This window comes from Vipera ursinii, assembly GCF_947247035.1.
Source record: "Vipera ursinii genome assembly, chromosome: Z".
Classification (NCBI taxonomy): Eukaryota; Metazoa; Chordata; class Lepidosauria; order Squamata; family Viperidae; genus Vipera; species Vipera ursinii.
In genome coordinates, this window is record NC_139517.1 from 2,199,025 (window position 1) to 2,211,524 (window position 12,500).

General features: G+C 52.4%; 1 protein-coding gene across 3 annotated transcripts in view; it reads left to right on the forward strand.

The window, feature by feature from the left end:
- The first annotated feature begins 6 nt into the window (after window positions 1-6).
- Window positions 7-12,500, forward strand: part of CNTROB (centrobin, centriole duplication and spindle assembly protein) — a 26,776-nt gene continuing 14,282 nt past the window's right edge. For 2 of the 3 annotated variants that reach the window (XR_014494261.1, XM_083378107.1), the window contains exons 1-9: window positions 7-54; window positions 2,081-2,162; window positions 2,748-2,913; window positions 3,543-3,659; window positions 5,127-5,243; window positions 5,348-5,446; window positions 6,678-6,893; window positions 10,553-10,699; window positions 11,536-11,669. Coding sequence is in view for 2 of the 3 variants with exons in the window: in XM_083378107.1 (XP_083234233.1) it covers window positions 27-54; window positions 2,081-2,162; window positions 2,748-2,913; window positions 3,543-3,659; window positions 5,127-5,243; window positions 5,348-5,446; window positions 6,678-6,893; window positions 10,553-10,699; window positions 11,536-11,669 (1,106 nt within the window). In the remaining variant the exon portion in view is untranslated. Of the gene's footprint in view, window positions 55-2,080; window positions 2,163-2,747; window positions 2,914-3,542; window positions 3,660-4,240; window positions 4,330-5,126; window positions 5,244-5,347; window positions 5,447-6,677; window positions 6,894-10,552; window positions 10,700-11,535; window positions 11,670-12,500 lie in introns of those variants that run through there. The other variant, XM_083378108.1, reaches the window with a different exon arrangement.

Here is a 12,500-nt window from a genome sequence, read left to right on the forward strand (position 1 = left end):
AGAATGTGCGGTGCCACCTCCAGAGCATGCTGCGAGGATCCAGAGATGTGCCTGGTGAGAGTGGGGAAGGGGGAAACGGCCTGGAGGGGATGGGAAATGAAGGAATGAATGAATAAAAAGCCTTGGCCGTGTTTCGTGCCTACGGGGGCCCGAGAACAGATACAGTATTTAATTTTTTTTAGAAAGCAGCCTATATTGCTTTTATAAATAACGTAAAGTGGCAAACGTACAGAATATTCCTTCCTTCCTCCTGGTTTCCTCACAACAACAACCCTGTGAGGTCGGTTGGACTGAGAGAGAGGACAATTGGCCCAAAGACACCCAGTCATGCCTAAGGTGGGACTCAAACTCACCACCTCCTGGTGATTGGCTCCAAGTCGCCCAGCCGACTTTCTTGCCTAAAGCGGGACTAGAACTCACGGTCTCCTGGTGATTGGCCTAAAGTCACACAACAGGCTTTCTTGCCTAAGGCGGGGTTAGAATTCACTGTCTCCTGGTGATTGGCCCAAAGTCACCCAGCTGGCATTCACGCCTAGAACTCACCATTTCCTGGTGACTGGCAAAAGTCAGCTAGCTGGCTTTCATACCTAAGACAAAACTCACCGTCTCCTGGTGATTAGCCTAAAGTCACCCAGCCAGCATTCATGGCTAAGGCAGCACAGCTGGTTTTGTGCCAAAGGGGCAACTAGAACTCACCATCTCCTAGTGATTGGTCCAGAATCACCCAGTGGCTTTCATGCCTTAGGCAGACTAGAACTCCCTGTCTCCTGGTGATTGGCCTATAGTCACCCAGCTGCTTTCGTGCCTAAGGTGTAACTGGAGCTCGTCGTCTCCTGGTGATTGACCCAAAGTCACCCAGCCGGCTTTCACGCCTAAGGTCGGACTAGAACTCCCGATTTCTAGCCTGGTGCCCTAACCGTTAGACTAAACCAGCAGTCTTAATTTTCTAAGAGAGTTTATTTCACAAAACAGAGTCCCCCAGTTTAGTGCCTTTGTATCTTACGAGTCGGACTTGGATCCCCATTGATGCTAAAATTGGGGAACAGTAGAACAGTTTGGGCTACAGCGATAAGCGTGAAGGTTGCAATCCGTTGCAATAGGATCCCTGAAGTCTTGGATCTTGCACTTCTCTCCTGCTCTGGTGAGAGTTGTAGGGGAAGTTGTCTGGTGGGAAAGAGCAGGGCCACATGTGAAGGTCCAATTAGACTGATTTATCGCTAAAAGCCTACGCACAGGACTCTTCTATCTGAACTGCTTTATTGCTGAAAGTCTCTGCACAGGAATCTTCTACCTAAAGTGCTATATTGCTAAAAGCCTACGCACAGGAAACTTCTAACTAAACTGCTTTATTGCTGAAAGCCTATGTGCAGGAATCTTCTAAACTGCTTTATCGCTAAAAGCCTGTGCACAGGAATCTTCTACCTAAACAGCTTTATTGCTGAAAGCCTGTGTGCAGGAATCTTCTACCTAAACAGCTTTATTGCTGAAAGCCTGTGCAGAGGAATCTTCTACCTAAACTGCTTTATCGCTAAAAGCCTGTGCACAGGAATCTTCTACCTAAACTGCTTTATTGCTAAAAGCCTATGCACAGGAATCTTCTACCTAAACTGCTTTATTGCTAAAAGCCTACGCACAGGAATCTTCTAACTAAACTGCTTTATTGCTGAACGCCTGTGCACAGGAACCTTCTACCTAAACTGCTTTATCGCTGAAAGCCTGTGCAGAGGAATCTTCTACCTAAACAGCTTTATCGCTGAAAGCCTACACACAGGAATCTTCTAACTAAACTGCCTTATCGCTGAACGCCTGCGCGCAGGAATCTTCTAACTAAACTGCCTTATCGCTGAACGCCTGCGCGCAGGAATCTTCTCCGCTAACAGTTAGTACCTGCTAGATGTTAGATAAGAATCCACAGAACTCAAGGGAGTCCGGACGTGGTTCCCTTGTGGGCTACCTAGGGATTCTAGGCTGCTTCCCCTTTTGACTCTGCCCCCAGCTTCTGCCACTCCTTCCCCTACAGAAGTAGCCCCTGAAAGCCGTGCCGGCTTTCAGCTGCCCTTTTTCTGCTCTCTTCTTGCAGGGGGTCCGACGGTCACGCTGGAGTCCCTGGAACGCAAAGATGACGACTCCTTTGAAAGCGACAGCACGGGTGCTCTGCTCAAGTAAGACCCCCTTAGCTGAGTCGGGGGGGGGACTCTTACTGCAGAGCACAAGGAAGGGAGCTTCAAGGCAGATAGGCAGGAAGTGTTCCCCCAAAAGGGCCATTTTTTAAAAAAAGCCCAGAGCAAACAAGGTAATGCAGGTAGTCCTCGACTTATGACTGCAGTTGGGCCCAAAACCTACGTTGCTAAGTGAGAAATACATTTCCTGAGCTGTGCCCCCTTTTCTTGCCACCATTGTTGAGCGAATGGCTGAAGTTGTTAAAGGAGTAACGCTGTCGTTGAGCGAATCTGGTTTTCCCATCGACTTCGCTTGTCAGAACCTCCCAAAAGGGGGGGGGGGCAGCACGGGACGCCGCAACCGTCATAAGTATGAGTCACTCGCTGCTGAATCTTGATCACCTGAGCGTGGGGATGCCGCAACGGTCGTCAGTGTGAAACACAATTGCAGGTCACTTTTCCGGTGACCGTTGCAACTTCACTTGGCGTTGTGTGAAATTTATATTGCCTCCGCTGTGGCCATGAAGGAAATTGGCAGCTTGGCGTCGAACGTCCCCGTTGCCTTTCGCTTTTTTTTGCTTCGTTTAGTGCCCGTCCTCAGCACGAGGTCTCCCCTCCGGGATCCCTGGCCAGCTTTGAGGAGCTGTTCCCGCGCTATACCAGCCTGCGCCTGGGTCACTTCCACAATCAGGTCTCGCAACTGGATCCCCGCTTGCTAAAAGACGCTTTGGAGAAAGAACAGGCCCGGCGGAAAGTGAGTTGCAAAGCATCGTGGGTAAGCGAGGGCATGAGGTGCCCTGAACCAGACGCTTTCCTAACCGGCCTTGAGAATGCTAGTTTGGGGCGCCTTGTTTGTCCTAAACCCAACCCCTGGAGGCAGGGTGTCCAACTGGGCCACTTGAAGAGCTGTGGACTTCAATTCCCAGAATCCCCCAGCTGGGATACAAGTTTTAAGATGTGTAGACTTCAGCTCCCAGAATCCCCCAGCCAGGATACTGTTTTTTAAGTTGTGTAGACTTCAACTGCCAGAATCCCCCAGCCAGGATACCGTTTTTTAAGATGTGTAGACTTCAGCTCCCAGAATTCCCCAGCCAGGATACAGTTTTAAGGTCTGTAGACTTCAGCTCCCAGAATTCCCCAGCCAGGATACAGTTTTTTAAGATGTGTAGACTTCAACTCCCAGAATCCCCCAGCCAGGATACCGTTTTTTAAGATATGTAGACTTCGACTCTCAGAATCCCCCAGCCAGGATACAGTTTTAAGGTGTGTAGACTTCAACTCCCAGAATCCCCCAGCCAGCATCCTGTCCGCAGCCCCCCTCCCACAGTTCCCTCCTCCGTCCCTCCGGCCGCACCCAGTCCCTCCCTCTCTGCCTTTTCCCAGCACTGCGAGAGGCACATCCAGGTCCTCCAGACCCGCATCCTGGAGCTGCAGCAACAACTGGCGGTGGCCATCTCGGCCGACCAGAGGAAGGACAGCATGATCGAGCAGCTGGATAAGGTGAGCGTGGGCTGGGCAGGGGGTGGGGTGGGGTGCGGGCAGGAGGGGAGAACCACAGCTGGAAGGGGGACCCCCGGCTGGGTCTGCCCCAGAGGTTTTGCTGAGCGGATTGTGGGCTCATTGGCGCTCCCCAGCCTGGGTAGTTTCCTTGCAGACGTTTCATGACCCAACTAGGGAACACCATCAGTGCTGGAGGAGTTTGCAGAGTGGAGGAGGAGGAGGAGGAGGAGGAGGAGGAGGAGGAGGAGGAGGAGGAGGAGAGACAGGGGAGGAGGATTGTAGCCTCCTGGCTGCTCTCTGAGCTGGTTTGTTTACCTGCAGACCTTTTATAGGCCAGTTAGATCACAACATCAGAGCTGGAAGGGTTAGGGTTTAACCAGCACTGATGGCGTTCCCTAGTTGGGTCGTGAAACGTCTGCAAGAAAGCAACCCAGCTCAGAGACCCCTAAGGACGCCACAGTCTTCCTCCTCCTCCTCCTCCTCCTCCTCCTCCTCCTCCTCCTCCTCCTCCTCCTCCTCCTCTTCTTTCCTTCTCGGTCCTCTGCAAACCCTACTCCCTTTGGTTTTCATGCCTAAGGCAGGGCTACAATTTCCCATCGCCTAGTGATTCAGCTAAAGTCACCCAGCTGGCTTTCATGCCTAAGGCGGGACTAGAATTCACCGTCTCCTGGTGATTGGCCCAGAGTCACCCAGCTGGCTTTCATGCCTAAGGCGGGACTTCAACTCACCGTCTCCTGGTGATTGGCCCAGAGTCACCCAGCCGGTTTCCACACCTGAGGCGGGACTAGAACTCACCATCTCCTGGAGATTGGCCCAGAGTCACCCAGCCAGCTTTCACACCTAAGGCAGAACTAGAACTCACCATCTCCTGGCGATTGGCCCAGAGTCACCCAGCTGGCTTTTGTGCCTAAGGCAGGACTAGAACTCACCGTCTCCTGGTGATGGGCCCAAAGTCACCCAGGCAGCTTTCCTGTTTAAGGCAGGACTAGAACTCACCGTCTCCCGGTGATTGGCCCAAAGTCACCCAGCTGGCTTTTATATCTAAGGCAGGACTAGAACTCATCGTCTCCTGGCGATGGGCCCGGAGTCACCCAGTTGGCTTTCATGCCTAAGGTGGGACTGGAACCCACTTTCTCAGCTGAAGATTTAACCACTAGACCATATTGCCTCTCAGTGCCAGAGCATCCCCCTTCCCTCTCTGTTGGTCTGACTAGCCCAGAAGCCTCCTGAAAGCCTTTGGACTCCATCTCCCACCCCCCACCCCCAGTCCTGGCTGTGGCCTCTGGGTAGCGTGGCAGGGCCAGTCTCTCCGCCTTGGAAGAAAGCCGGAGCCCGGGGCTGTCCCAGGTGACGAGAAGAACGGCTTGTTTTTAACTTAATCCTCCTCCTCCTCCTCCTCCTCCTCCTCCTCCTCCTCCTCCTCCTCCTCCTCCTCCTCCTCCTCCTCCTCCTCCTCCTCCTCTGCAGACTTTGGCCAAAGTGGTGGAAGGCTGGAACCAGCAGCAGGCCGAGCGGACGGCGGCCCTGCGCAGAATGCAGGCTGAGAAGGAGTCGGCAGAGCAGGGGCTGGGGAAGCAGAAAGAGGTGGGTCTGACGACCGTGGTTGTAAGTCGAGGACTGCCTGCGCTTCCAAGGTTGGATGTCTCCTTATGGGATCTTCCACCTTGGTTTTGTTCTTCTTTCTTTAGAAAACGTCGGACCTGGAAGGACGTCTCCAGCAGGCCTTGTCCGCCCTCAGCCGGGAGCAGCAGCTGGCCAGCCAGTACTACAGGGAGAAAGAGACTTTGGTAAGAGAGGGAGGGAGGGAGGGAGAGGGAGAGAAAGAGAATGAGAATGAGAGAAAGAAAGAGAGAAAGGGAGAAAGAAAGAGAATGTGAAAGAGTGAAAGAATGAGAGAAAGAGTGTGAGCGAGAATGAGAGAGAGAGAGAGAGAGAAAGAGAAAGGGAAAGAGTGAGGGAAAGAAAGAGGAGAGAGAATGAGAAAGAAAGTGAGAGATTGAGAAAAAGGGAGAAAGAGAGAGAAAGTGTGTGTGTGAGAGAGAGAAAGAGAGAAAGAGAGAGAGAGAGAGAGAGAGAGAGAGAGAGAGAGAGAGAGAGAGAGAGAGAGAGAGAGAGAGAGAGAGAGAGAGTTGGGGGTTGGTTTTGAGGTTGACCTTGCATTAAAGGCGAGGTCTGACAGCGCCCACCCTTGCAATCTGTCAATCAGGTTTGTGTTTGTGTGTTTGTGTTTGTATGTGTGTGTGTCTCCAAACCTGGCTACTTTTAAGACTTGTGGACTTCAACTCCCAGAATTCCCCAACCGGCAAGGTTTTACCAGAATCCCACGTGGGGATAGGACAAGAACAAATGTGGCCGGGCTATTTTCTCTCGCAGTTTTTTTTGATAGGGTCAATTTCTTAAATAGACGGTGGGAACGCGGTAAAGATAATAGATCTTGATTTCAGCAAAGCCGGGGGGGGGGCGTGGGGGGAGAAAAAAGGCTGGCTGGAGAATTTTGGGATGTTGAAATCCAACAAGTCGTAAAAGCTGCCAGGTTTGAAGACCCCTGTTGTAAAACCCCACAGGTTCCCCAGCCCTAGATGGTTCATTCAGTTTACCCGCTGATGAATAATAACCGTTATTATTATTATTATTATTATTATTATTATTATTATTATTATTATTATTATTATTAATCAGCAGCGTTAAAACTGGAAGTTTAATTCACCGATTATTACTAATCAGGGGGACGGCTTGCGTCCTCCATAAGTTTGTGGGTGCTCCAACACTGGAGGTTTTTAAGAAGAGACCCGACAGCCGTTGGTCTGGAATGGCGCAGGGGGTCCCCTGCCTGAGCAGGGGGTTGGACTAGATGACCTCCAAGGTCCCATCCAGCTCCGTTATTCGGTAAAGCAGGGTTAACACCTAAACGGAGAGACAAGAATAAGGCTTTCCCCTGCAAAGCAGCTGCCCAAAGCTGAGCCTTACCTTACCTCCCCTCTCTCACCCCCCCTCCCCATCCCTAACCCCCCCCCCCAGGAGAAGGAGAAGTCCACGCTCTCCTGCAGCCTGGAGGCCGAACGTGTCCGGGCGCAGAGCCTGGAAGCCGAGTGGGATTCGGAACGTCGCCGTCAGGACGCCCTGCGGGCCACGGCGGAGGAGCAGCAGAGGAGCTGGGCCCAGCGGGAGAAACAGCTGGAACAGCAGCACCAGAGGGCGCAGGAGGAGAGCCGGCTGCATCTGGAGAAGGAGAAGGTGAGGGCGGGGAGTCTCTTCTCGGACCGCCTAGCCTGGCTGGTGTGTCTCGGGGCGGGGGGGGGGGGGCGGGGCCCTGCCCTCTGCAGCCGGAAGCTGAAGGTGAACTCAGCCCGAGCTGAGTTTTGGCAGCCTTGTTTGTAGAAGGGGGTGGGTGGGGGGGCAGGGGGGGAGCACAGAGTTAGGCCCTTCTTAGGTTGACGTCCAGGTAGCCCCAACCGGCCAACCAGCCTCTGGGTTCCGTGGCGAAGTGGAAGACGACAGCCTGGGCCGGTAGGAGGACGGATGACGTTGCCTGGTCGGGTCATGAAACGTCTGCAGGAAAATGACCGAGCTCGGAGAGCAGCAAGGACCCCACAGTCTTCCTCTTCCTCCTCTTCCTCCCTCCCTCCCTCCCTCCCTGCCTTCCTCCTCCTCCTCCTCCTCCCTTCTAGCACTGATAATGGTCCTTAGTTGGCTCATGAAACGTCTGCAAGAAGATCACCAAGCTCAGAGACCACCAAGGACCCCACAGTCTTCCTCCTCCTCTTCCTCCCTCCCTCCCTCCCTTCCTTCCTCCTCCTCCTCCTCCTCCTCCTCCTCCCTTCTAGCACTGATAATGGTCCTTAGTTGGCTCATGAAACGTCTGCAGGAAAATGACCGAGCTCAGAGACCACCAAGGACCCCTCGATTCTCCTCCTTCTCCTCTCCTCTCCTTCCTTCCTTCCTTCCTTCCTTCCTTCCTTCCTTCCTTCCTTCCTTCCTTCCTTCCTTCCTTCCTTCCCCAACACTGGAAGATTTTAAGAAGAGACTGGAGAGCTATTTGTCTGAAATGGTAGAAGGTTTCCAGTCTGAGCAGGGGGTTGGACTAGATGACCTCCAAGGTGCCTTCCAGGTCTGTTATTCTGTTATTCTTTTTTCCTTCCTCCCTCCCTCCCTCCCTCCCTCCCTTCTTCCTTCCTTCCTTCTTCCCTCCCTCTCTCCTTCCCTCCCTCCCTCCCTTCCTCCCTCCTTTCTCTTCCTCCCTCCCTTCTCTTCCTTCCTCCCTCCCTCCCCCTGTTGTCCGAATGCTCCCGAGCTGGTTACAGACTCCCTACTCCCTTCTCCACCAACCTCTGGGCTTCCTCTGCCCTGGCAGCTGGGGAGAGCGGGCTCCTCAGAGGAGGAAGGGGGCCACGCCCACCCACTTTTGCAGGGGGGGCAGGGCCTTTCCCAGCCGGGCTGCCCCACCCTGGAAGAACTCAGATCCTCGGGTGCTTCCCCAAGGAAGGGCGGCCTTGCCATGGAGCACCGGGTCTGGGAGGAGCTGCAGCTGATTGGGCCTCCCGGCGCAGAGGGGAAACGGCGGCCTTCCCAAACTGTAAGTGCCGGCTCGGGCTGGCAAGTTGGAGGCAAAGAGGCTGCTGGGTCAAACCCCTGTCCCATCGTTAAACCCAGGATTCAGGTTGGAACGTGACGTTTTAAGAGTCGTAGCATGGCTGGAGAACCAGTTTGGTTTGGTGGTGAAGGCAGTAGGCTAGAAACCAGGAGACTGGGAGTTCTAGTCCCACCTCAGGCAGGAAAGCTGGCTGGGTGGCTTTGGGCCAATCAGCAGGAGACGGGAGTTCTAGTCCCACTTTAGCCATGAAAGCTGGCTAGGTGACTTTGGGCCAATCAGCAGGAGACGGGAGTTCTAGTCCCGCTTTAGCCATGAAAGCTGGCTAGGTGACTTTGGGCCAATCAGCAGGAGACGGGAGTTCTAGTCCCGCTTTAGCCATGAAAGCTGGCTAGGTGACTTTGGGCCAATCAGCAGGAGACGGGAGTTCTAGTCCCACTTTAGCCATGAAAACTGGCTAGGTGGCTTTGGGCCAGTCAGCAGGAGACGGGAGTTCTAGTCCCACTTTAGCCATGAAAGCTGGCTAGGTGGCTTTGGGCCAGTCAGCAGGAGACGGGAGTTCTAGTCCCACTTTAGCCATGAAAGCTGGCTAGGTGGCTTTGGGCCAGTCAGCAGGAGACGGGAGTTCTAGTCCCACTTTAGCCATGGAAGCTGGCTAGGTGACTTTGGGCCAATCAGCAGGAGACGGGAGTTCTAGTCCCACTTTAGCCATGAAAGCTGGCTAGGTGGCTTTGGGCCAATCAGCAGGAGACGGTGAGTTCTAGTCCCATCTTAGGCATGGGGGACAGTCCCTTTCTCTCACCCCAACCCACCTCACAGGGTTGTTGTTGTGGGGAGAATAGGAGCAGGAAGGAGACGTAAGTATATTCACCCTCTCGAGTTACTTGTAAAGACAGGATAAAAAAAAATCTAGTGGATAATAAATGCAATTTCTCGGGTGCCTTACCTGCCTTTCTCAGCTTTTACTCTGCTTGGCAAGTTTCTAGCCCTCAGTGTCCTTTCAGCTTCAGAGGAAAGGCAGGTTAAAAATGGGGGGAAAAAAGTAAAGGTGCTGAAAATAAGGATGTGTAGCTTTAAACTGTTTCCTGGGAGTTTTTCTTTTAAAGAAGTTGCTTAAAGGGAAGGGCATTCTTTATTGCGATGTTTCTCAAGCATGGCAGTTTGAAGATAGGTGGACTTCAAACTCCCAGAATTCCACAGGCCAGCCAGCTAGGCACGCTGGCTGAGGAATTCTGGGAGTTGAAGTCCACCCCTCTTCAAACTGTCAAAAGTTGAGAAGCACTGCCTGATTGGCCGGGCTGGTTTCTGGAATGTGTAAAAACAGGACTCTTCCAACTTGGCCCTTCGATGACTTGTGGACTTCAGCTCCCAGAATTCCTCAGCCAGCCTGGCTGAGGAATTCTGGGAATTGAAGTCCACAAGTCATCGAAGGGCCAAGTTGGAAGACCCCTTGGTGTAAAATATATGATGCCAGATAGTATGTCTGAGTGTGGATGTGGGCTGGGGTTTTCTAACTCGGTACTTAACTGTCGCCCTCAACTATCCTGCCAATGGGCTGGCTGGGGATACTGGGGGGTGTAGTCCAGACTTCTGGAAGGGGAAAATGCTTGCCTAAAGTGTATTTTCTCCTGGAGGCCCTCAGCAAAAGTATTTCTGCAGGGCTGACCGGCACGCTCTGAGCCTATTTCCCTGGGTAACTGGTGTGGGCTAGGCCTTGGCTTGTTTTGTTTGTTTTTTTAAAATTTATATTTATTTATATCCCACCTTCGTTATTTTTTTTAGAAATAACCCAAGGAGGTAAACATTCTTAATATTCTGTCCTATTTCCCCCACAACTGTTACCCTGTGAAGCAGGTAGAGGCTAAGAGAGACGGGCTGCCTCAAACTCACCCGGCCGGCTTTTGTCCCTAAGGTGGGATTAGAACTCAGCATCTCTTGGTGATTGGGCCAAACTCAGTTAGCTGGCTTTCATAGCTAAGGGGGAACTAGAACTCACCGTCTCCTGGTGATTAGTCCAAAGTCACCCAGCCGGCTTTCATGGCTAAGGTGGGACTAGAACTCCCCGTCTCCTGGTGATTGGCTCCAAGTCACCCAGCCGGCTTTCATGGCTAAGGCAGGACTAGAATTCACCGTCTCCTGGTGACTGGCCAAAAGTCATCCAGCCGGCTTTCATGGCTAAGGCGGGACTAGAATTCACCGTCTCCTGGTGACTGGCCCAAAGTCACCTATTGTTATTGTTATTATTATTATTCCCATAATTTGTTGTCTGCTTCTCTTCCTCTCTCCCCCCCCCCCCCCGGTCTAGATGGTGGCCCAGCGGGAAGCTCAGAAGGTCCTGGATGTCCAACAGGTTTTGGCCAAAGTGCAGGCCGAAATGCAGGGCCTGCAGGCCGACCTGGAGGCGGTGCGGCGCGAGAGAGACTCCTTGAAGATGGAGATGAGCTTGCTGAAGGTAACGGGGGCCGCACAACCCACCAAACCCAAATGTTGTTTGGGGGCGGGATGGAAGAGTTAACCAGGGTTGGCTTTGCTTGAACCCCTGCGGCTTGGAAGGGAAGGAGGGACCTATGTTGAGAGGAGGAAGCCTATTGGTCAGCATGGGTCCTGGGTATCTGAAGAACTGCCTCGCACCAATGGGACCACCCCCCTTCCCCTCCCCGGCACATTCATTTTGCCAGAATGGGCCCACCGCGGACCCCAGCAGCCAAGGGATTTCAGCTGGCAGGGTCTAAGAGAAGAGCCTTGTCTACTGGAAAGCGGGTGACGGTGAGTTCTAGTTCCGCCTTAGGCATGAAAGTGGGCTGGGTGGCTTTGGGTCAATTACCAGGAGACAGTGAGTTCTAGGCATGAAAGTGGGCTGGGTGGCTTTGGGCCAATCACCAGGAGACAGAGAATTCTAGTCCCGCCTTAGCCATGAAAGCCGGCTGGTTGACTTTGGGCCAGTCACCAGGAGACGGTGAGTTCTAGTCCTGCCTTAGCCACAAAAGCTGGCTGGGTGACTTTGCCCAAGCACCAGGAGATGGTGAGTTCTAGTCCTGCCTTAGGCATGAAAGCGTTGTGTGACTTTGGGCCAATCACCAGGAGACGGGGAGTTCTAGTCCTGCCTTAGGCATGAAAGCTGGCTGGGTGGCTTTGGGCCAATCGCCAGGAGATGGTGAGTTCTAGTCCCGCCTTAGCCATGAAAGCCATCTCCTCAGTTCTCCTCCTCCTGACGACATTCCCCAGTCGGGTCATGACACAGAGAGCGCCCGGCACCCCAACTTTCACGCCTCTCCTTTCTCTTTGCAGGCCCGCTTTGAGGCCCAGAAGCTCAAGCTGGAGTCCGAGCTGAAGGTGGCCTTGGAGCAGCGGGTGACGGAGCGCCTGGCCGAGGTTCACGAAGACAGCGTGCGCCAAATGAGCGCTGTGCGAGAGCAACACAGGTGGAAGGATGGCGGGGGTCCCTCTCCCCCTTTGCCCCTCCCCACATCTCTTTCCTCTGCCCCTTTGCTTTGGTCGGCAGTTCTTGGTTGTAACCTCCCCCTGCTCAAATTTGGCTTTTATTCTTGCTTTACGGAAGGGGTCTTCAAACTTGGCCCTTTTATGACTTGTGGACTTCAATTCCCAGAATTCCTCAGCCAGCGTGCCTGGCTGAGGAATTCTGGGAGTTGAAGTCCACAAGTCATAAAAGGGCCAAGTTTGAAGACCCCTGCTTTACGGGGTGGATTCTCCTCCTCGGGGTGTTAAAGGTGTGGGCTTAATTTCTTTTCTCCAAAATCCAGGTTCACGAAGTTGCTCCGGTTTCTGAACTGAGTAGGTGGGCTACCCGGTCTCTCTTTCCTTCCCTTTCCCCCCTCCCTGCAGTTTCCTTCTGTGTGTGTGTGTCTGTCTGTCTGTCTCTATCTAGTATATCTATCTCTAGTATCTATCTATCTATCTATCTATCTATCTATCTATCTATCTATCTATCTATCTTATCATATCTGTCTGTCTGTCTATCCATCCATCCAGTCATCTAATTTATCTATCTATCTATCTATCTATCTATCTATCTATCTATCTATCTATCTATCTATCTATCTATCTCTAGAATCTATCTATATATATTTATCTAGTATCTATCTCTTTCTTTCTCTCTCTCTAGTGTATCTATCTAGTATCTATCATATCTATCTAGTCTATCTATCTATCTATCTATCTATCTATCTATCTATCTATCTATTTTAGTATCTATCTCTAGTATCTATCTATGTCTATCTATCTATCTATCTATC